The sequence below is a fragment of the Copadichromis virginalis genome, linkage group LG17, assembly GCF_057382275.1.
Source record: "Copadichromis virginalis isolate Kocher_CV1m ecotype Utaka linkage group LG17, C_Virginalis_male_GT1.1, whole genome shotgun sequence".
NCBI classification, from domain to species: Eukaryota; Metazoa; Chordata; class Actinopteri; order Cichliformes; family Cichlidae; genus Copadichromis; species Copadichromis virginalis.
Window position 1 is genome coordinate 21,465,409 of NC_140634.1, and position 24,248 is coordinate 21,489,656.

At 42.6% G+C, this 24,248-nt stretch overlaps 2 protein-coding genes across 2 annotated transcripts in view; one reads left to right on the forward strand and one right to left on the reverse strand.

Annotated features, from left to right (window-relative positions):
* plxnb2a.1 (plexin b2a, tandem duplicate 1) overlaps positions 1 to 24,248 on the forward strand; it is a 231,712-nt gene that overhangs the window by 200,367 nt on the left and 7,097 nt on the right. The window contains exons 22-38 of the mRNA XM_085436803.1: positions 166 to 348; positions 1,367 to 1,478; positions 4,030 to 4,245; positions 4,338 to 4,421; positions 7,827 to 7,922; positions 8,374 to 8,510; positions 8,603 to 8,703; positions 11,044 to 11,273; positions 11,740 to 11,921; positions 12,013 to 12,079; positions 13,973 to 14,119; positions 14,372 to 14,449; positions 14,734 to 14,812; positions 18,217 to 18,317; positions 21,521 to 21,602; positions 21,746 to 21,897; positions 22,157 to 22,317. Of these exons, the coding sequence (XP_085292929.1) occupies positions 166 to 348; positions 1,367 to 1,478; positions 4,030 to 4,245; positions 4,338 to 4,421; positions 7,827 to 7,922; positions 8,374 to 8,510; positions 8,603 to 8,703; positions 11,044 to 11,273; positions 11,740 to 11,921; positions 12,013 to 12,079; positions 13,973 to 14,119; positions 14,372 to 14,449; positions 14,734 to 14,812; positions 18,217 to 18,317; positions 21,521 to 21,602; positions 21,746 to 21,897; positions 22,157 to 22,317 (2,208 nt within the window). The remainder of the gene's footprint in view (positions 1 to 165; positions 349 to 1,366; positions 1,479 to 4,029; positions 4,246 to 4,337; positions 4,422 to 7,826; positions 7,923 to 8,373; positions 8,511 to 8,602; positions 8,704 to 11,043; positions 11,274 to 11,739; positions 11,922 to 12,012; positions 12,080 to 13,972; positions 14,120 to 14,371; positions 14,450 to 14,733; positions 14,813 to 18,216; positions 18,318 to 21,520; positions 21,603 to 21,745; positions 21,898 to 22,156; positions 22,318 to 24,248) is intronic.
* On the reverse strand, positions 7,051 to 7,807 carry LOC146689397 (uncharacterized). The gene is made up of 2 exons (XM_085437487.1): positions 7,767 to 7,807; positions 7,051 to 7,696 (listed from the first exon to the last, which is right to left on the reverse strand). Exons 1-2 carry the CDS (start codon positions 7,805 to 7,807, stop codon positions 7,051 to 7,053), a joined length of 687 nt encoding a protein of 228 aa, XP_085293613.1.

Consider the following 24,248-nt stretch of genomic DNA (forward strand, 5'->3'; position numbering starts at 1 on the left):
AATATTTTCTTTTGGTTCTTCAAGATCAGTAAATACAACATAGAAAATGAGTCAGTCGCACAGTTTCACAGAGTTCATGAACTTTTTCCATCCATTTAGGGATCATATTGCTTTTCTTGTTTCTCGAGTCAGCCTATGTTCTTACTCTTCCTTCCTCCTCTTCAGCCTTTCATTCGGCACAGAGATTACCTGTAAGACTGGCAGGTATCGTGGGCAGAAGGTCCCATCGGACCGCTTAACAGTGACTGTGAAATACGGGACGAACACCACCAAAGACATCCACGGAGCCTATCAGTACTCGGAAAACCCCAAGATCACGGAATATAACCCCAAAGCCAGCTTCATATGGTGAGTGTGAACACATCACACGCACAGTTTTGCTTGTTTGAGTGAGTAACAGCCCTCAAAAGGACGCCTGACACAGATGTAGATGATGAATTCAAGAAAATTGTAAACTTGTAAATTGTAAATTTGATCTGTGTATCTTTAAAGGTCATCACCTTGTGCGTTGCTTGACCACTGCTGCTTTGAAATCAGTCTCTCAAAATAAAATTTGGGTTTTTGAGTTTGGAATGGAAGTTGGATGAGGCGTGTATTCAAATTACAGACACATGTAAGTGGTTATATCTGGGATTCCAGAGATGGATCTAAAACTACAAGCAGCACTGGAAGTGACCCAGAGCAGCAGATTGGCGCAGTCACCTATAGTTTTCATGGAGCACGCCATGTTGCAAATACTTGCTAACTAATAACCAATCGGTAGTGCAACTTGAAAAAGAGCAATACAAACAGGAGGAGGATGGAAACTGTTCACCTTCAAAGTAGAAAGTTATGCCTTACCACTGTAATCAACACATTTGAAAGGCACCATTTTTACTTTGAAGGTGAATCGTCTTTATTTCCAGTTAGCCTCAAACCTTTAGTGAATAGCTAGTGAGTGTTTGGATACAAGTCGGCATCTTGCAAACTGTGGGTGGCTGCAGGATTCTGCCACAGAGGTTTTTGGTTTAACAATACCTCTGTGACCATTTTCACCTAGCAACATTAACTGCAGGGAGTTTTCCAGCTGGTTGCCAACTGCTCTCTAAGCCTTTGACTGGTACACCATCAGTCTACAGCCTTATTCGAATAAAAACTCTGTAATGGTAAAAAGAAAACAACAAAGCCAGAAACATAAAGTACTCCATGTGAGGCATTTTTGTGTTGAGGTTAAAGGATGTAATAAAGTTGTCTCACTTACATTTAAATTTGCTGTTATTAAGCATTTGAGAAAATAAAGAGATGGAGTGAAGCTAAAACCTCGCCCAGATGTAAATCCAAGTCCTTAAAATTGTTTATAAGCTTATTCTTTATTATTTTTGTGTAGCGGTGGTCGAAAGATTGTGGTGTCTGGAAGCGGGTTTGATCTCATCCAGAGAGCCATGATGAAAGTCCAGCCCTCCCCTGACGAGTTTTCACACAATTCACCGCCTGAAGAGGTAAGAGCTGGTGTCATCACACCACGAAAAAGCAGTGGTTGGAGACAGCCTTGCAACCTAAATGAACTTGCAGCCTTGTTGCCTTTGAAATGGTTGCTTTGAAGACGGGGATCAGGTCTGTGGCCACTCACTGTCAGTTACTGTCACTGAGGCATCAAAGTGGCAATAAAATCGCTAGAAAGCAGTCAGTTTGCAATTAAATGGGGTAAAATTTGGCAGTGTATTTGTGGTAATATGGACATTAACTGACAGATCAGCAGCATGCAGATAATTTCTCATTAACTACTTACATCCAGACAGCCAATACCTCAAAAAATTTGAAACGGAAATTCAGAAATCTTCCACAAATAGTTACATTGATGACAAATGACGAAAGCACTCAGCAAACCCTGCTTTCATACAGGAATATAGCTTCATACAATCAGTATTATAGTTGAGTTAAGAGCCCTTTTCTGCAAAGAGACTGTGCTCATTGGCACAAACAGACTCATTTAATTGCAACATGTTTGCAGTTGGTTTATAAATGACATTGCAGTTATTAAGAAACCTTTGCAAAAATGTCTGTGATTCCTGCAGATGTTTGGAGACGAGTTGCCTGAATGTGTAACTGATTTATATCTACTACAGTGGAATTATGTGTGATGTATTATTAAGCTCTCATAAGTAGTAATATACCTAATAAGCACCTAGCAAAGTGCTAAATGGTATCTGATTATTCTGCTTCTTGTGTTTGTTTTGTTTTTTTGTCAACATGATGAAGTGTATCAGTGTACCAACACAGGCATAACAATACAGTAGCTTAAGCACTTAATAGTGAAATAAAGGAGTGTCAAATCGAAGAATAAGAATTTGCAAAACCGATTCAACTTCATTTTCCACAAGAAAAGATAAATGACCAATTACCCTTAATTAATCTTTTCTTTAAATTTCCGTAAAAATTAACGCTGCTGTTGTGTGTTCTTTAGAAAATTGTATTTGCTTTCATTTAAAAATGTCATATTGAATGGGTTAAAATACATGTGTCATTGTATTTGTGTGAATCTGGAACATTGTATGTTAGTGGACATCAGCAAAACTGCTCATTTAGATCCGTAGTGTCTGGGTAAATTGTGACTCAAAAGGGGCATATGTAGAGTGTGTCTTTATTATAACTAGTAAGGCATTACAATATGTGGCCAGTTTTACTGACAGCGCAGTGTTGTACAATTTAAATGAACAAATAATTGCTAAAAATAGCCAAGTATTCACCGTTTTCGTCTTATATTTTGATCTTTGTGAGAAAACATCCATCGCGAGAGATGGTAAGACCACGTTTCTTTAGAATTACTTGGGGCGAAATGTGCAGTCAGTGTGACTGTGAGGATGTTTTTAATAAATGCAGAGTGTCAGCTTGATGTACGTCAGTCTGCAGCCTCATCTGCCGCTTGTTCTCGCCGAGCCAAAAGCCTGAGACTGAGGGAACAGAGCAACGCTGCTATTTCACTGCTGAATAGCTTTGAGTGACAGAGACTCTTAGGAAAGATTCACTGCAGGGGAGAGGAGGTGAAGTCGTTTTATTGTCACTTCATCAAAAGCTGCTGTCTGAACCGGGAAGAAAGAGAGGGAGACTCAGTGGGGAGGCAGAGATGGGGGAGAAAAAGGAGTATGGGAAAGAGACAGAGGAGGAGGAAATATGAAGAAAAAGTTAAACCTGCGCTGTGATTCACTGCCATCAAACTGTCTGCAGGTTAAAATAGAAAAAGCTGAATTTAATCTGACAATAATCGATTTTTTGTCCACTCGAGGGCAGCAGAAAAGAGGCTGTTTTCTGTATTTGAATATGTAGATTTTATTGGACATTCTGCTCACAATCTGACACCATTTCAATAATGAATTTTGGCAAGCTAGACTTCATATTTAATGAAGAATAAAAACTCTTTTTGGGTTCCTTGTTTTTGTCCATGTATGGTAGTCATCTCTTGACACTTTAAACTCTAAGCTAAAGACTTGTAATGAATAGAAATCCAACAATCCAACAAAAGCACAGAGCTCAGAGAGGCCAGCCTCCTTTTCACTTTTTTAAGCTCTGTTTTTGGTCTCCACACACTCAGTGTTCACCAGCTACTGAAAACAAACAAAATAATTAAATACGTTATATATTGAACACCTGCCATTACTCGCTGGGACACTTGGAGGTTGAAACAACCTATATACCTGACTCTGATTGTTTGGTTGTACAGCCAGGAATTATCTGACAGCCCTGTTATCTACTAGGTATCTCCTTGTATCCTTGTAGCTCCTATTTTGGTCTCCACCGCCTTCTCAGGGAACTTTTGGCTTTATAGAAGCTAAATGCTCCACAGTAAAAACATCATTATAAAGTCTTTTTTTTTTTTTAAATCAGCTGACAGATGTGTTTTTGTTTTTGAAGCAACCAAAGCCGGGGAAAGTTTTAGGTCTGGTGTAGAAGATTTTTACAGAAAGCCGATTCTTTGAGCTTTACACACGCCTGGCTCATGCTTCAGCTGTTCTCACTCTGAATAATTTCACTCTTTTTCTTTTATTTGTCTAGTTTGTGCAGGAGGCTCTGAGCAAGAACGACACAGTCCTCCAGTTTTACTCCCCGATAGTGAACTCCAGCTACGAAACCCTCTCTCAGTCTCTCAGGATTTACCTCCAGCTGGACAATGTGATCGAGGAGCTGAAGAGCTTCAACTATCACCCCAACCCCACCTTCAACGAGCTCGCCAGGAACGTCATCACAGAGACCGGCATTATCATCGTGACTGTGAGCACTGATTGCTAGAGATGCTCTTAAAATCCCCTCTTTGACTATTTTTCTGTAAATGGAGCTCACTCTCATTTTCTCACTTTTGCCAGGGTTGGGGTTTCTCCAAGGCGATGACAGCCAAAGAGGCCCAGGCGTTTGTTGGAGATGCCTCGTGTCACGTAAACATACTGCAGGTAAACACTGTCTGTTTGAGGAAAGTTTATAATGGCTTTATAATAAGTTTACACTGTAAACATGGAGCTGATGTTCACATTTTATGAAATGTGGAGATATGAGACGGTCGTGTTATCCATGTCTAACACTGCGTGGCTGTTGGCTAAACTGAGAGTATGAGTATGAGTCTGCCACGTCTGTCTTCCCACAGACATACAGGCTTCTAAAAATGCAGCATTAGGACACACTCAACGCTTGATCTCTCCTTTGGAAACAATTCAGTGAAGGCGCCGTCTCTTGATGAGTAGACTGCAAAGATGTTACGATGACAAAAACAAAACATCTTCCAAATCTTTAGTTCTGATGCACCATGTGAAAATACAGCTAAAACATATTTCCTCCCAGTTTATCTGCTTTTGTTGTATGAGCAAAACAAACACCACAATTTCCTTTTAGTTAATGCAGCGTGTTGTGTCACATTCCAGCTCCTTATATTTTTGGACTCTACTTGGATTTTAGTTTTTGCATCATACAGATTAAAGAGAAAAAATCCTCACTCATCTAAAACAAGACCTGCGTGGGCACCCTCTTGCCCCTCTGCTGGCTTCCAAAAACAGAAATCAATATTTCTAAGAATGTTTTGATCTGATTGGTTGACATTTTGGCCACTCTGTTATAAATATCTATTTGGATACTGAGCAAAAACCTCTTTATGTTGCTTCCAAGGAGCCAGAACTTCTTGTTATTTTAAAATGGTCCTGGTTTTCTTGTTCTCCAGACTTTATGAAGATCTTTCACCTTTTTTGTTTTTTGGGCGGAGCATCGGCTGCTTTTTTTACTCACTTTCAATCCAGGTCTTGTACCTGCCCATTTTCAGACGAATGCTTGTTGGTCACAGCACCTTAACTCTGACCTGTGAATCACTCAAGCATAAAAAGGCACCTAACTCGTGGGATGAACCAATGTTGTTAGCAAAGAATCAAATCGTTACTAGCAGGCTGTTGCAAAATACGTAATTTGTTCCCATTTCTTCAGTTAAATCACTAAAAAAATTCTCAATTTGACACCATTCGACAGACATAAAATATTCTTCCACTAACTAAGTGATTCCCAAAGAACTATTGGCTTGAAACCTGCCATATTTCAAGATGGTGTCAAGTGTATCTTGATATATTTGACAAAAGAAGAGATAGTGAGCCTTAAAAAAAACCCATCTACAGCATGTGATCCACATCTGAAAGTTGTGTCCTTAAGAAACAGGAAAAAAAAATGAGCAAACACGTGATGTAGGACCTGAGAGAAACATCTTGACCTTCAGATGATCCATCTGCTGTTTACTGAAGCCTCATCAGAAATGTTCTCAGTGGAAGGGCAGCTGTCAAGAAGCCGTTCTTAAGGAAACGTACCATTCTTCAGTATGAGAATGATCTCAAACACACTCTTAATGCAGTAAAAGCATACCAGACCACAGACCACAGCGTTGTTGAAGCAGTGTGGAATCATCTTGAGAGGGAACAGAACAAACGGCAGAACCATCAAAGAAGAGCTTTGAATGTCCTTCAAGAAGCCTGGAGAACTATTCCTAAAGACTACTTCATTTACTTCAGTCGGTTTTAGAAAACTCAAGCCGTGTTGAAGAATAAAGAATTTCAGGCTCACTACAGTTGAATTTTGGCCTTGTATTTGTATTTGTTTGCTAAGAAATGAAGGATGACTCAAGACTTTTGCATTAGTACAGAAAATAAGTGAAACTAATAGGTCCCCTTTAATTTTTATGAAAGTGTTTCTTCTTGTACTTGAGAACAGAAGCAGCATACAGGCAGTTAATTGACTGCAGTGGGTGTAAAACGATTAAACCAACAGAAATTATTGTGCTAATCGCAGCTGTTGCTACCTCCCTTTCTGTTCCCTTCTCTTGCACTTTAAATTGATAAAGTGAATGAAACGTGCTGGTTTATAGATTTTGTTTTTTGAATACCAAGATCAATCTGAGGGGCTGCAAAATTATCAGGTAAGGAAAAAAGAGGGGAAATGAGATGAGAGATGAGATAGCCTTTATTTGTCAGTTGCAGGTCTTTTGCCCACAACCGAGATGACAGACCTTGCCAATCGTACATACAATACACAAACATCACATTGGGGAGACAGGTCAGGCCATGTAGCGAGGAAAAAAAACATCGAAATGTGTAACACAGAAGGATAATACAGGAATGCACAGATATCAACACACCATAGCACAATAAACACAGACAGCAACATGGGAAAGAGTTCCAGTGTGTACATCTGATCTGCAATCTTTCCACTGTGCCTCCAACTGACCCGATGTCCACATCAGAGGGGAGGTAAGCGTTGGAGGTGGCGCTGGAGGGTGATGCGTCAGTGAGTGCTTATCAGTATCAGTATATGTATGTGTGTGCGTGTCCAGAGTTCAGCTGAGACGGTGTCCTTCGCCCTGCCAGGCTAAGTAAACAGTCTTCCAGCCAACCCAGGTGGCCTTGTAGGGAATGGGAAGGAACAGACTCAACACAGTCGTTATCAGGGTGTTTTGTTCAGCTCCGGCCTTGAGCCCACAGCTGGCGCCGAAGGGGTATCCGCATTATAATGGTGATTTTTCTTTTATAAACAACTCATGAGAATTTCATGCTGTTTTTAACACTCCGACACCGACACTGGTCTCTCAATCTCCCGTTGGATACCTGCAAGTTTCTCCGTGATGTTATTTACCTTCAATTCCGTGGTCTTTTCACTCTTTTGCTCACAGAGCAGATTCTGAGACCGCACAACTGCAGCCAACTGATCCGCGATGTAATCCAGCTTCCGCCCAGAGGTATTGTTCCGAGTGGATTCTTCCCTGGTGTAATCCAATATACGCTCAGAGGTGTTATTCTGAGCCTTCACTGCAGCCGTTAGCGCCTCCAAGCTCTTAACCATGCTGCATTCAGTGAGCCCATTCTGAGAAGTCGCACCTCGTCCCATCGTTTCAATCCCAGCGGGCAGCCTTGGGGGTGTTTGAACAGCCAGTTCTGCTTTCTTAATTCTCTGATAAGCCAGGGCCAAGCCAGCTCCGATCAGCAAGAACCCTGTTATCATGGTTCCGAATAGGTAGATATCTTCAGCGTCCTCGATCGACAGTCCCGCCAGGCACACGATCCTCCATGTCTGCCACCCGTCCATCGTGTATCCGGCAGGGAAAGTCCCTCCAGGGCACTCGGGCTCTCCCGAGCCCAGACTTCTCGTTGAGAAAAGGGTGTCAATAGCATTCAGAGACCAGCTGATCAAATATGTTCCAAACAAACTGTTTTGTTATTGTGACTCCAAAAAACTGTGAACATTTATCAGAATCTGTGTATTATATTTAGTGATGCTCCACTAAGCATGTGTTTAGTTCACCTGTGTGACTCTTCATTCCTGTGGGCCCGGTACAGGATGATAAGCTGATACTGGAGGCGCCTTCATCCCAGCCCAGAGCCAGATCTAAACGTCAGCGCAGAGACACAGTCAACGACCTGCTGGAGCTGGTGGTGAGCATGTGACGTTTTAAGCACTTTGGCAGCCAGGAATGATGCTACTGAAGGACATAGGGAAAGTACAGAGCTTCTTACGCTAGTCTTTCAGATCCTGTAAAAGAATAGCACTGTTGCTTCACAGCAAACCCACACCGGGCTCTTTGGTCTGATGTTACCACGCGGGTTCTCTTCATATCAAATAACATGCTGGGTTAACCCTGCTGATCTTGGCACAGGACGTGCTTGCAAAAGAGTTTTTTATCTCAAGCTTTTCACTTACTTTCCATGTTAACGCTCAGCAGTGAAAGAATATGGTTTGTGTTAAGCCTTCAGTAGGACAAGACTACATCAGAGTTTAAGAAGCAGATCCACTGAGTCTCATATGGAAGAAAATGTTTACAACAATGAAGATATAAAACAGAGAGAGGAGAGCTTTCAGGTTCAGCAGCATGTTGTCTGTCTCCAGGTGAAATTTGGCCACGGCGAGTGGGTTGTGGGTTCGGTCTACTACTCAAGAAAAGACGACATTCCTCTGGCTATAATCATCCCGGCGGTGATCATACCGATGCTGCTGTTCATCGCCGTGTCAGTCTACTGCTACAGGTTAGAAGAATATGAGGTCAAATAGACAAATTAATTGTTGCGTGTGCCAATAAACACGCTCCCTTTTGCTTTTTGGGTCTGTAAACAAACAGGAGGAAGAGTCAGCAGGCAGAACGGGAATACGAGAAGGTGAAGCACCAGCTGGAGAATCTGGAGGAGAGTGTCCGAGATCGCTGCAAGAAAGAGTTCACAGGTACTGAGCCTCACCTGAAAGCTGTGAAGTCACAGGTCTGGTGTTTGTGGCGAGAGTGATCACTGAAGCCGTGTACATGTCTGTTATGAATTATTGTTTGGTTTTGATGGAAGTGTCTCAGCATTTTCAGAACTGTACAAGTCTGTTCTTATCTCTGGAAGAAGTGATGGCGGTGGAGCTTTAAAAGGTTTAAAAGAAGCAATGGACATTCTAAAAGCATTAACATTAAAAGAAGACATTCATCAATTAACTTACAGTATTGACACTGACTCTCTTAAAGACTGAACCCGGCTGTAAACTCTGTGTACTTCCATGTACAAAGCTGAATTTTGTCTGCATCTCGTCACCCGTTGGGTTCACAGATTGGAGCACATCACCACTTTGGCACTCTGTGAACCTCTGCCAGCGGAGGTCAGCAGATCGTGCAGCGCTTTGGCTCAAACATCAGAATATTTCCCTTCAGGCCTTCGGTGGAGCTTTTTTGGCTTCATCTGACGCCTGACAAGGAACTCTGTTTAGGTCAGCAGGCCCTGAAAGCAGGTGTCAGTCAGGTGTCCATATTTATAAAGATGGAGACAAATAAACACACTTTAATTAATGGACTGGTTCAAGAAAATCATAAAAATATGAGTGCTCTGATGAAGCTTTGAAGCCCATGGGAGGCTCAGTCTTCTTCCAGTACGTACAGAGGCGAGGCGTTTCTCCAGTGTGAATACGCCTATAATCTTTTCCCATTCTTGGTACACCACTGTGGTGTTGGTGCATACCGTATCTGCTGCCATTTGAGTTTGTTAACTTCTAAATATCTGCATTTTGAACATCGTGGAAACTATAAAGAAGTTTGGCTATTCCATTTGTTTATGTTACGCTTCTTAATTACAGTTACAGCTTGTTTTTTCTTGTTTATATGTGAGAGCTGCTTAATTAGCTCATGCTGATTAATGGGAGTCTTCACATTGGTTTACCATCAGAGATGGGAGAGACGCACTAATGATTTTCATGGTGACAAAAGGTGCAATAACAAAGCGAAAAAACAAACATAAAGCACTCAGGGTGACTGTTACCTACCATGAAATGTTCCTATAATTTTCCTGAATTTTCCTACACACAATACCACTTACAAGTTCTCTCCTATGACTATAACCTCTAACTTATTGATCTCTTCCAGTCTTTCAAAGCCTTTCCTTTAGCTGGAAAAGTGAGTACAGTCTGACTAAAGTTGTCTGCAGCTGAGAATAATCAGGATTGTTTTTGTCCTTAAGCTCTGGCCTTATTTATCAGGCAGGGATTTTCTAATGATCTAAGAATCCAGTGGTAAGCAGAGCCAATTAAGTCATGGACCCAAGTATGTTTCTGCTCCATCCAATTAAATCCGCTCATTCTAAATTCCAAATAACAAGCAGTCATAAAACTTAACAGTAGTTTCCCCATAAATGTAAGCCCCTGTTCTTTTGATAGTTTTAAAAGCCCTGTCGTGTCTCTGAGCCAAAGATTTTCACGGCCATGTCCTCCACAGCAAATTGAAGACCACTTTATACACATTTTAAATAGCAGCCACCTCGATTTGTGTAGTCTGAGGATGTCGCTTCCTTGAAGTTATAATTGGGACTGCTGGAAAAATGCATTGGAATTTGTGTCACATGCTTTGAGTGTCCAATAAGACCAAACCATTTGCATTTGATGCACCAATGCTGGAAATCAAAGTCTCTCTACATGAGTGCCATTGCATCTTGAGGTTCAAATAAAATGAAATTAGGATTTCATTCTAATGAAGTGAATGCTCTGCATATTTACAAGATATGAAAGCATGGAGACATGGGCCTACATTACCAAAGTTCTCTGAACGCCTCATGAAAAGCTTTTGAAAATGTAAATCAAATAAATTTTAAATAAAGAGAAAAAATTCAAGATGCACTGGTCCCTTCTTAAACAGTCAAGTGTGTGGACTTCACTAGAGTAGCTTAGCATGATCCTCAGTTCAAAATAATGCTTCTTTATCTTGTCCTGACCCTCAGTGAAGCCTTCAGTTTGTGGTGGCTCCTTTCTATTTAAGCCAGTTTTCTTCTGACCTGCGATGTCAGCAATATCAACTCTTATTGACATCATACAGAGCCAAGAGTGGAAAAGCTGCCTGGAACTCTGTAACTAGAGCAGTACATAAACAGATTATTGGAAATGTGTGATCTAAACATTATTGTCGCAGTATATATGAATATATACATACAGCAGAAGAAGAAATTAAGAAAAGAATATTCCTTCTGCTTTAATTTCCTGCACTACTTCTTGTTTTAACATGTTTTCACACATTTTCTGATGGGTTTTCCTTTTTGTCTCTATCAGATCTCATGATTGAAATGGAAGACCACACCAGTGACCTGAGCGAAGGTCGCATCCCCTTCCTGGACTACAAAACCTATACCAACCGAAATTTCTTCCTGCCCTCCAAGGACGGCGCCAATGACCCCATGATCACGGGAAAACTACAAATCCCAGAAGCCCGCAGGGCCACTGTGGCTCAGGCACTCAACCAGTTCTCCAACCTGCTGAACAGCAAAACGTTTCTCATAAATGTGAGTTTGAAGATTTGAAGTGGATTTTCCTCTTTCTCTTATGGGCGACCGTGGCTCAGGGGGTTGGGAAGCGTATCTGTAACCGGAAGGTCGCCGGTTCGATCCCCGGGCTCTCTGTCCTGGTCGTTGTGTCCTTGGGCAAGACACTTTACCCTACCGCCTACTGGTGTTGGCCAGAGGGGCCGATGGCGCGATATGGCAGCCTCGCTTCTGTCAGTCTGCCCCAGGGCAGCTGTGGCTACAACTGTAGCTTGCCTCCACCAGTGTGTGAATGTGAGAGTGAATGAATAGTGGCATTGTAAAGCGCTTTGGGTGCCTTGAAAAGCACTATATAAATCCAATCCATTATTATTATTATTATTCTTCCAGCTCAGTTTTTTTTTTTATTTTCCTGCTTATTTTTCTGTCTTTGTATCTATTTCTATTCATGTAGTTATTATCATTAAATTTACTGTCATATGTGTAGTTTATCCACACGCTGGAGAGACGTCCAGACTTTAACGCCCGGTCTCGGGGTTATTTCGCCTCTCTGTTGACGGTGGCGCTGCACGGCAAACTGGAGTATTACACGGACATCATGAGGACGCTGCTGCTGGAGCTGATGGACGAGCATGTGCAGAACAAAAACCCCAAACTCATGCTCAGGAGGTGAAGACAGGACAGAGACTCGGTGGTTTATTCTGTGAATGTCGTAGTGATGGAAAAGTGATCTAATGTCTCCCTCTGTTTGTGTATCTAGGTCAGAGACAGTGGTGGAAAGGATGCTTTGTAATTGGATGTCCATCTGCCTCTATCAGTTCCTCAGGGTAACACTGATTTTCTTTTTCACTTACTCCGTGTCACACATTCCTTTCCTTCGATTTGTTTTTATGTCCTTGTCTCTTCGATCTGTTTCTCTTTCCTGCTTTTTTCTGCCTCTCCTCTTTGTTCCTCAGTTATAATTGACTCTAATAAACTTTCCTTCCTACTGAAAGCAGATCTTAAACCTGTATTTTGTGCTTGGTGTGTGTTTTGTTTTGACCAATTTAGGATTTTTTGCTGTTTACTCTGACAGCAGCTGCAGATACGCTGTGCATTAGTTTCTATAATTTAACCCACTCATAATAAACACAGTTCATGCTTCAGCTCCAGAGAAAGTTTACACCACGGACATGCTTTATGTTTTCATAGAGACCAGCAGTTGTGCTGTGAATGTATTTATGACCCAAACTAAAAAGTTGAACATATCCAGAGAGTTCAAATTCAAACAGCAGGATACTAAATCTGAACAACAGGAAACCCACAAGACAAAAAAAGAATAACAAACTGCCTCTCACTTTTCACAAAGAAAACAAAATGTGAAAATTCACATAAAGAAAAAAGATCTGTTCAGCAGTTCAAAAAGCAGAAAAAACCTGCAACTAACAACTAAAATAAAGAAACGACTGTTGTGACTGACACCCTGACAGATCCAAAGCTTCCACATAATACAAAAGGGTCTGCAGTCCTTTTTCAAAACTCTTTTGTTTGTCTTTCATTCTGTATGTAATGGGTTTTTTTGTTTTCTTTTTCTTTTTCTTTTTTTTGGAGGGGGGGCAGTTTGGCATAATTTGTCAGAGAAAACTGACAAATTATAAAATATAAGTACTTTAATAATTTCAATAGTGAGAAAACAACCTTCTTTGTCTCCTTTTTATATTTAATAAACCTTAAATTCTACTATTATGATGAACACAGTTAATAAAAATATAGTATAAATTGATATTTAACTTTAGTAAACAGTTACACTTGTTATTAATAAATATACATAGATACATTTTCTTAACCAGTTATCCAACTCAGGGTTGTTGGGAATGCTGGAGCTTTTACCAGCTGTCAGTGGGTGGTCAATTCCCCAGTCTGTCATAGGGCTAGCACACAAACACAAACAGTCAATATTGAATCAGTAATTAAAGGCCCGTACAGTTGTGATCAGAAGTTTACAGCTACTCCTCATGGGCATGAGTGGTGATTTTGGACTTTGTGCAGTGTACCAACCCAGAGCGTGGTGCTACACCACCATCCTTGACAGTTGGAACAGTGTTCAAACACACATCTCATCATTGTGGCGAAACATAAAACTTTTCTCAAAGACATTTAGATCATCCGTGTGTGCAGCTACAAAATTTCAGTCGACCTTGAAGGTGTCGATTTCAGGGCAGCTCAGATTTTTCTCTCAGCACACGGTAATGTAAAACTCTTTTCCTGTGGGCAGTGACGCTGTTGTCCAGCAGGGCTATTTCTCAGCATCCTAACCAGTTTCGTATCATCCGAGAGTGGCAGTTTGGATCTTCTTTGAGACCTTGGCAAAGTAGTGACACATCTGTGTAACTTGTACTTCCGGAAAGTTGTTTTTAACTGATCATCTTGGAATCTGCAGTTATTAAGACTTGGCTCCAAGAAACTTTGTGTAAATCTGCCAATTGTCTTTCTCTCATGTTCACTGGATTCATTGGACTTTTCCATTGTTCTTAGTATACATCAATCAAAAAACATTTTAAACACAAATTCAATGGTCATGTTAGGGTCAGTGGACTGCTGGGTTTTTACTACTAGAAATCTTTGGTAATCCATAGTAAATAGCGCAGATGAGAGTTATGGCTTATTTATAAAAGAACGATACTAGATTTTTATGAGACCTTAACTCTTTTTTTTTTAAGACGTTGATGTCTCTGTTTCAGGACACGGCAGGAGAGCCTCTGTACAAACTGTTCAAGGCCTTGAAGCACCAGATTGAGAAGGGTCCCGTGGATGCCAAGATGAAGAAGGCCAAATACACGCTGAACGACACGGGACTGCTGGGAGATGACGTCGAGTACTCTGTGCTGGTCAGTATGAACAAAAGCACCGCAGTGTGCAGTCTTCCTTCACACACACGTTAAGTTGGAGAGATTATGTATCTCACCGGTTTGATAGCAGCAGCAGCCAGGGAGAGGGAGGTGTGTCAGTTGTCCATCAGAGCGGACCCCCAGCTCCAGAATGAGTCATGCTTTGGGTCGTTGGTTGCATAATGAAAACAAGCCTTCACTGTGGCTCCACTTTTACCTTCTTGCATCTTCCCGGTGTGTTTGTGCTGTCAGACTTTGCAGGTGTTGGTGCATGGGGAGGGACCAGATGTGACTCCGGTGAAGGTGTTGAACTGTGACACAATCTCCCAGGTGAGAATCTTCTTCTATTTTCAGAGTTAAATTTTTTTTTGGTCGTTGTCGTCAGGACTGTTTGATCTCTGGCTGAGTTTAAAAACGAAGAGAAGCTTTGCCGTATCTTTCCCTGCCACCCTGCACTTTGTCCTTAAAACTGATCGAATGTCTAGAATAGTTTGAGGTAGTTGCAAAACTTCTGTCTGTCGATATTCTGCAGCTAATAAATGTGAATGAGATATCATTGTCTGTGTTTTGAGTTGACATTATGGCAGGTGAATTTGTAATTTTGTGCTCTGCAGGTGAAAGAGAAGATCATCGATCAGGTGTACAGAAATCTGCCGTATTCTCAGAGACCAAAGGTGGAGAGCGTTGCACTGGGTAAGAAACAAAAACAATCATTAAGCAGCTAGGAAAAATACAAATTATTGATTATTACACCCAGCGTTCAGCATCTTAAACTCCCGGGTTACAACAATATTTGTGGTGGTGGGGGTGGAGTATATAAAGAATATTTAGCTTTTTTGACCTTTAGATAGACCTTAAAACTATAATGTCACCTAAATAAGTCCTGTTTTCCTCACGTGTGTCCTTTCCTGAGCTGCACACCTCGAACAGCTGTCAGTCTACAGATCAGATTACTATGAGTGAATCCAGTAATCACTAAACTAGAACCTGTTTTACAAGGTGAAGTAGACTAAAACATAACAAAAAGTGACATGATCATGCCACAATGTTAAGAAACTGATGGGAAAGTCTATCCACGGCACCATTATCCACAAATGAAGAAAAGTCCCGGGAGTGACTGGCCGACCAAAATTACTCCAAGAGCTCATCCATGACTCATCCAAGAAGTCACAAATGAACCCAGAACAACATCTAAAGAACTGCAGGCCTCTCAGTTAAGGTCAGAGTTCAGGATTCAACAATAAGAAAGAAACTGTGCAAAATGGCAACAATGGGAGAGTTCAAGGAGAAAAGCACTGCTGACCAAAAAGAACAGAAAGGCTCGTCTCATATTTACCAAAAAACATCTGGATGATCCCCAAAAGTTTGGGGGGAAAAACTTTGTGGATTGGCGAGACAAAAGCTGAACTTTCTTTATGAAATTTGAGTTGGATTAAACCTAATACAGCATTTCATAAAAAGAACATCATACCAGCAGCTAAACATGGTGGTGGTAGTGTGATGGTCTGGGGCTTCTTCACTGCTTCAGGACGACTTGCCGTAGTTGATGGAAACATGAATCCTGCTCTCTACCAGAAAATCCTGAAGGAGAATCTCTGGCCATCAGTTTGTGGCCTGCTGAGCTATGATCTGAAACATACCAGCAAGAGCATCTCTGAATGGTTAAAAAATAAATAAAATTTAAAGGGTCTAATCTATGTTAGTCCAGCAGGCCGTTCATGCTGGAAAACCCTCTAATGTGGCAGAAATAAAAGAATTCTGTAAAGAATGTGAACGACTCATCGCCAGTTAATGATTCACGTTTGCATTTCACTGACAGTTTAAGTACTGCAAGGAGAAAACAGGTCATCCTCTACATCAGATTAGCCTCACACAGATGTAGGTTTTGGAAAAAAGTGTTTCTTTCCCTTTAATAGTCCCTCCCTCCAGATACCACACACCCAGATGTTTTAACTTGATTGTAAAGATTAAGCATGAAGCTGCAGTGATGTTTAAACAGGTCTGTCAGGCCACTAAAAGACTACAAGGCTTCTATAAGGGAAGTGAGACGTGCTGTGAATAAGGGTTAGCTGGATTTCAGGGTTGACCTTAAATACCCCGTAGCATCCTGAGACAGAGAATTTAATTAATCCCACAGAGAATTCCCACTGCAGCTGAATCACATATAACAGCCATTCTAGTGTGTGCCGTGTAAACTTTCAAACAGTTATTGCTGGGTATGAAAGTACAGGAATAATTCACCACTTCAAACAGGAAGTTTTAAGATGTAATATTCAGCAGCATGTGTCCTTTCTACGGCTGCATTTCCATCCACTGCAGCAGAGTTTTTATCCGGCAAACAGCTGGAATCTCACAAGATTCAAAACAGAATCCATTTTCTTCTCCCCGGACTTTAGTAGGTTGCTGCTGCTATAGAGGTGTGATGACAGACTGATGATAATCATTTGATCTCCTGCTAAGTGCTTTTCTGAATGTGAGTACCTGCCAGAGTTTTTCATCCACAAACTTTTCAAAGATGGCAAAAGTCGCCTAACCACATGTTAACTATCGCTGACTTGTTCCTAAGCTGGTGCTAGATTGGGTCGGCCTGATGGGCGCTGCATTCTGCTTTTATTGATTGTTTTGCTGTCAGGTAATTGATGACGCTGTGGGCTTTTCAAAAGGTCATTTGGGAGCCAAATGGGTCGGTTGTGGACTCTGTTGTTTATTGCTTGTTTGCTGCTGACAGGCAACCTGAATATGTTTACAAAAATGTCTGAATTAAGATTGTACCGACTCAGCGGGTCTTTGATTTCATTAGTTCTTAGTACATTAGTGTTTGGGCCTTCTACTTTCTGTTGATTAAAGTTTTGGGTGTTTTTGTTGCTGTTTTTTTAATTTTTTGCTGTTAGCGAGCGATTACAAGTAATTCTGGTGATTGGCGGTTAAGTGTGCCTCACCCTCACCCATCCAGGTTGCCGACATGTTGCAAACTATCTGAATCGGTCTATGAGCACAACTCGTCTGGGACACGTCTCTTTGCAAAAGGGAACTGGACTGGTTGCCTGTGTCATTTTGTAGTTGGATGGCCATTCTTCGTCACCGTGACTATTTGTAGAATAATTTGACTCTGAACGTTTTAGTTAAAAGTGCCAGTTTATGGTAAAAATAAATGGCCTGTATTTATATAGCGCTTTACTAGTCCTTAAGGACCCCAAAGCGCTTTACATATCCAGTCATCCACCCATTCACGCACACATTCACACACTGGTGATGGCAAGCTACATTGTAGCCACAGCCACCCTGGGGCGCACTGACAGAGGCGAGGCTGCCGGACACTGGCGCCACCGGGCCCTCTGACCACCACCAGTAGGCAACGGGTGAAGTGTCTTGCCCAAGGACACAACGACCGAGACTGTCCAAGCCGGGGCTCGAACCGGCAACCTTCCGATTACAAGGCGAACTCCCAACTCTTGAGCCACGATTGTTTATCACAATAAATAACTCTATTATCACAAATGAACTGCATGTAATTGCCGATTTGAGTGCATTCATTCACAAACCCATAGCAGACTGTTAGCAGGCTGCCTCAGTCTTGATACCACTTTATCGCCATCTTGGTGCGCCAACGTTGCTTTGAAGACGACAACTGATTGTGAGACCAAAGCCATTTTCAAAGTGACCATTTCCAAGGTAACAAGATAAACTGGCATCAGTCTGCCTCTTTCTCTGTGGAGTATTTAGTCTTATGTTGCTAACATGGGAATCTATCACGGCCAGGCTGCCCTGTGGTCACTTTGGTTTGTCGATCAGTCTGACTGATGGATCATCCAATCAAGATTTTTATGGGCATAACTTCCTTTTTCTTAGCTGTGTGTAAGAAACCATCTGAATCATCCGCAAGGTGTAGATTTAAGCCCAGGTACTTTGGACCTATCCCATCCCGTATCAGAAATATCCAATACTGGGCAACCTATTGAACACAATAAGTGTTGAGAGGAGTGATGGTAGGAGCATATCCCACTGTACCTACAATGATTCACACACATGGATCAGGTTGGCACACCATCACTTTTGTGCTAAATTACATGTTAATTTCCTTCTGCTTGTCCCTGCAGAGTGGCGTCCCGGCTCCACGGGTCAGATCCTTTCTGACCTCGACCTCACATCCCAGAAGGAAGGACGCTGGAAGAGACTCAACACACTGGCTCATTACAACGTGAGTTCCACCTGCTGCACATGCCTATTTCTGCCCTGTGTCGTTTCCCCTTTTCCTTCATCCTGCTGAGTGTCTTATTACCAAACACTTCCTGTCATTTCCTGATGGTTAAACTGCTGTTTGTTAAAGATGAGGTCAATTGCAAGCAAGCACAGCGATGCCACACCTCCCACCGCTGCTGCTGTGATCCTGTACAAACAAGGTTAAATGCATCTCCGTGGACTGAAACTGTCCTACATGCAGTGGAGCGGTTTAAAAAGTCCAACATCACTCAAGAATTACCTGTTTGTCTCATGAGGCCGTCAAATAAGAGAAAACTGTCCCAGAAATCCCTGAACTGAAGTCTTTACTCATCAAGATGAAGATTTACACTCATCACATGCACTGAGTATAGTATAGTATAGTATAGTATTTATTTATTGTCATTGTCAAGAACAATGAAATTGCGTTTGGGGCTTCCATACAACCCAAAAAAAGAAGAAAATAATAAATACCCCTTAAAACCCAAGTGTACATATTTAACCCAGTGTGACTCCAATGCAATAAGACAATCCTTAGCAATAATGTTCGTAGAAATTCAGACAAAGACCTGAGAAACATGACAAAATACAACAATGCAACCCATTCAATATTATTGTACTGTGAGATATGATATCAGATATGATAGTTATCTATTTAAGAAAGAGGGGGGGGGGGGGGGCAGGAGGGGGAAGAGAATAAAGATATGATGCACCAATGCAGACCAGTTCATTGCTATTAAGAAGTTGGATATGGTTATTGTCCGTGAGAGGGGGGCAGAGAGTTCAGGAGCCTCACAGCCTGTGGATACAGGCTGTTGGCCAGTCTGGATGTTCTGGCCTGTATAGACCTGTACCTTCTCCCTGAGGGCAGCAGATGGAAAAGGTGGCGCGCAGGGTGATGTTGGTCCCGCAGGATACTGTGCACCCTCCTCAGACAGCGAGTGGGGAAGATATTACTGATCTCTGGCAGACTTGTTCCAATAATTCTGCCAGCTTCTTTCACCACCCGCTGGAGTGCTTGCTGATCGGCCTTGGTGCAGCTGGGGAACCACACTAGAAATCCATACGTCAGAACGCTGCTGATGGCACAGTTGTAGAAGTTCAACATCAGAGATCTGGGAATGTGTGCGCTCCGCAGTCTCCTCAGGTAGTAGAGGCGCTGTTGGGCCTTCCGTACAACTGAGGTGATATGGTTGCCCCAGGACAGGTCCTCGGTCACAGTTACCCCCAAGAATTTAAAACTGCTCACCCTCTCCACCGCCTCACTGCCAATGAAGAGAGGCAGATGGTTGTTATGACCCCTCTTCCGGAAATCTACAATGATCTCCTTGGTCTTTTTGGTGTTTAAGACCAAGTTATTGTCGTGGCACCATGACTCTAGTTGTTGCACCTCTGTCCTATAGTTTGTCTCATCATTGTTGGATATAAGTCCGAGCACTGTAGTGTCATCTGCAAACTTAACAATGAGATTGGACGCGCAGGAGGAAATACAGTCATGGGTGAAGAGAGTGTATAGCAGAGGGCTCAGAACACACCCCTGAGGGGCACCGGTGTTGACCACAAGGGTGGAAGAGGTGTTCTTACCCACTCTGACACTCTGTCTACGGTTAGTGAGGAAGTCCACAATCCAGTTGCACAGAGAGGAGTTAAGTCCCAGTTGGTGGAGTTTGGGATGGAGTTTGTATGGCCGGATGGTATTAAAAGCCGAGCTGTAGTCTACAAAGAGGAGCCGTGCATAGGTGTTCCTGTGTTCCAAGTGCTTCAGTAATGTGTGCAGCACTGTGGCGATCGCATCCTCGGTTGACCGGTTCTCCCTGTATGCAAACTGGTGCGAGTCCAGGGATGGTGGAAAAGCAGCTCTGATGTGTTTAATGACCAGTCTCTCCAGGCATTTGGCGGGAATGGGGGTGAGTGCCACAGGTCTGAAATCGTTCAGACATGTGACATTTGACTGTTTTGGGATGGGAACGATGGTTGCTGCTTTGAAACAGGATGGTACCAGTGAACAGGACAACGAGGTGTTATATATAGAGGTGAAGACGTCCGCCAGGTCCGCAGCACAGTCTTTTAGCACCCAGCTCAGCACTCCATCTGGCCCGGCCGCCTTCCTGGTGTTAATGCTCCGGAACACACGCCTCAGCTCATGAGTGCTCAGGACTGGAGCAGGATCGGTTGAGGGGAGAGGGGACAGGACAGGGTCGGTGTTCTCCCTATCAAAACGGGCATAAAAGAGATTTAGATCCTCAGCCAATCAATTAACATTCCTCAGAGGTCATGAATGCTTTGGTAATCCTGGGTAAAAGTGTTAATGTGGCATCATTTAAAAAAACATTTTTTTATATTATTAGATGAATAATATTATTAGTGTTACTGCCCATCCAATGCAGGACGCCTGCAGACGAGACTCACAGAAAAAGGATCTTCTCCTAAATCAGTTCAGACGTTAACCTTTTATCGTGTTTTATCCATCTGTTTCTTAAGCGCTTATCCGGTGGGGCTGGAGCCCAACTCAGCTTTCACTGGGTGAGAGTCAGGTTACATCGTGGATAGGTCGCCAGGGCTAACTCAGAGAAACACAACCATTCACACTCACGTTCAGCACAGTGTAGAATCACCAGTTACTTTAATGCACATGTGGACTGTGGAAGGAGAGAACATGCAATCAATTAACTTTTCCTCATCTATCCTAAATGTATCTATTTTATTTACCTTTGTTGTTTCCTTCTTGGACTTGTCTGTTTTTATTTTGGTCAAAATGTTTTTGCACAGCAATTTTAATGTAGATTAGTGCCGTTCAGCACCAGTGCAGTTATTGATTTTCTTTTTCACATGTAAACTAAAGTCATGTGAAAAACTAAGTACACCCTCACCTCTTCCATAGGAATGTTGGGGTCCTGAGCAAGTCGGTGTTCCCTCTGCGCTCTCTGGGTGTTTTTAATCATGTCTGTTTCTCTGTGTTGAGCTGAGCTCTTTACTTCTGCACCAAAATCACCAACAAGTGGAAGCGTAGAGAAATGGCGAGCCTCTCGAGACTCGTGCTGCACGAAGACCAGCAGGAATTAAAACGCCAGTCCAGTCCACTCTCCCTTCTGACATTTAAGGAAAATTTGTTTATTGAGAACGCTGCAGTGAGACAGAAAATCATCACTTCCCTCAATTTCTAACCGATTTCCTGTCTTACAGGTTCGAGACAACGCCACGTTGGTGCTGTCCAGAGTTTTGCACACACAGTCTTTCCACCAGCACCAAGACAGCCATGAAGAGAGTACGTCCACACACACACGCACACACACACACACACACACACACACACACACACACACACACACACACACTTTTTCTGCAACTTTTAAATGCACATGAGTGAAAAAAACACATCAACTTCATGCAGTCCTGTCTCACCTGCAGAAAATGCCCTGCTGGAGGACGATAACACTTTCCACCTGGTGAGACAGCCAGATGAAATTGACGAGGTGAAGTCGAAGCGAGGCAGCATGAAGGACAAAGCGATGACCAAAGCAATCACAGAGATCTACCTGACGAGGCTTCTGTCTGTTAAGGTACAGCTGTGCAGTTTCACTGCTGATGTTTCCGTCATGTCTGCGAGTTTCTGCTGCTGAAACTCGCAGACATGACGAAGTTCTCATATTTCTTAATTTGTGGGTTTTTTCTGCTTGTATTTGTTATTAGCAGATGCAATTCTGTTGATTGCACTGTCAGGACACTCTTATTTAAATTTTTAGATGTTTTTAATCTGAAGGGTCCTTTTTTCTATATTAAATAGATACATTTAAAACACTGTGTGTCTTTGTGTTACAGGGCACTTTGCAGCAGTTTGTGGATAATTTCTTCCGCAGCGTGCTGTGCTCGAGTTCCGTCGTCCCTCCGGCCGTCAAATACTTCTTCGATTTCTTGGACGAGCAGGCGCAGAGACACGACAATGTAGACGAGGAGACGCTGCACATCTGGAAGACCAACAGGTACAAAGACTCACCAAAAACACCAAGTATGCTATCCAGGTAACCTAAAATTCATCTGTGAAACAGCTCTGTGCAAAAGGGAACTCGACTCAACTGGTTGCCAGCTGATTGTATTCTGGTGTTATTCCTATATAAGGTTGCCAAGCAGTGTTATTGCATCGGTATTTGCGTTTATTGCCATTTTGATGCTTTGAAGACGATAACTTAGAGGTCGCAGACCTGGTTCCCGACTTCAATGCACAGAGGGACCATCATTAGGTCTTGCTGCAGTCTCCGACCTCTGTTTTCCCTCATTTGACGGTAACATAAGAAAGGTTAACATTTAGAGAGGTGTTTGTTTGTTTGTCAACTTGGCCCACTTGATCAGATTTTGAGTCTGACACCGCTGTTTTGGGTCTAGGATGATATCATGTACTGTGAGATTTAAATGCTGGCGACAAGAAACGTCTGAATGAGTGATCTGTGGGCCTGAAACTGTTCTAACGGCTTCATGTGGATCATGCTGTCAGTAAAGGCCTCAGAAGATGAGCTGATTCAGCTCATCTTCAAAGCTGCTGAGAATCCCGGCGTGAGATACAACCTGCAAAGAAAACCAGCTAAGAGAAATAATTATGTTGCTTCACTGCTCTGTGTGTGTGTGTGTCTGTGTGTGAGATACTTCATCAGTCAAAGGAGGGAGTAATTATGTCCTCGTCACTTCTAAACCGGGCCGTGGACCACATAAAAGCCTGATTTAATTGACAGGCTGTTATCAGGGCAGATAAACGATGACGGAGCAGAGACAACGGAGAAGGATAGAGAAACTGAGAGAGATGGGGAGATTGCTTTTTTTTTTTTCCCCTTCCTCTTTTTTTTTAAGTCCAAACTTCTCTGTTTTCAAACTGGCCTTGAGCTAAGCCTGTCAATCATCAGAGGCACACATACACACACATCTGAACAAGTTGGTAAATGAAATATTTATCAGTTCTGGTGAATTATTGATGGGGGTTGTGGTCTGGGGAGGCAGTGAGGGTGGGGGGATGAAAGGAGAGAAGGAGGAGTAAAGGGAAATGGAGCGTCGGCTACATCCTGAAGTCTGAAACTGAGCATCTACTACAGTAAGCATTAGGGATGGGTACCGGTAATGGCACCGGTTCTGACATAAACTATAGTAACCAGACCGAAAAGCAGCGCACATTTCGGTGCTTTTTTTCCCCCTGAGATGTCATACACTTTGAATTCTAGCCAATCATTTTACCTTTGCAAGCGTAGTAGGCGGGCCCAGGTACGTACGTTCTTTTAGAGCAGAGCTACAGATTAAAATTTCCCAAAGTGAAGTCAAAGTCTGGCTGTACTTCACAGCAAAAGATGCAAACTCAGCAGCCTGCAACAAGTGCTTTAAGCTGATACTGTGCAACACCTGGCGACGCATAGCGTTTTTTTAAAAGCCGAGAAATGCGCCGTATTTGATAGCTTGCTGCGAGACCTCACACCGTGCACATCTACTGCGGGTGTGGTGCCTGTTATCGGACCCGGAGTTAGCAACATCCCCCAAGAACCCAAAGAGTACAGTCTTGGCCCCTAGCCCTGCCAGTGTAGCAGAAATGATGACGGATGATGATGGCAGCAGCAGCCGTTCTTCTCTGCGTGAGTAGCTAATTGCTGTTCATGTGTAGTTTACATTGAGTAAGCTGACCACGTTATTACATTAATGCATGTAAGGTGAACTAGCAAACACTGTCGTAGTTACATGCGGCTGTCTTCTTGTTTGATGGCAGATACTCCCTTCACCCTGGCCAAAAAGGCTGAAATGACCAAAGAAAAAGTGGAAAACAGCTAAACATGAGAAGTTTTTGGACAAAGTGTGTGTTCTCCATTCTTTAAGCACTGGTTCGAGCACCGGTTCGAGCACCGTTTAAGCACCGGCACCATTTCAAAAGTACCAGTTTGGT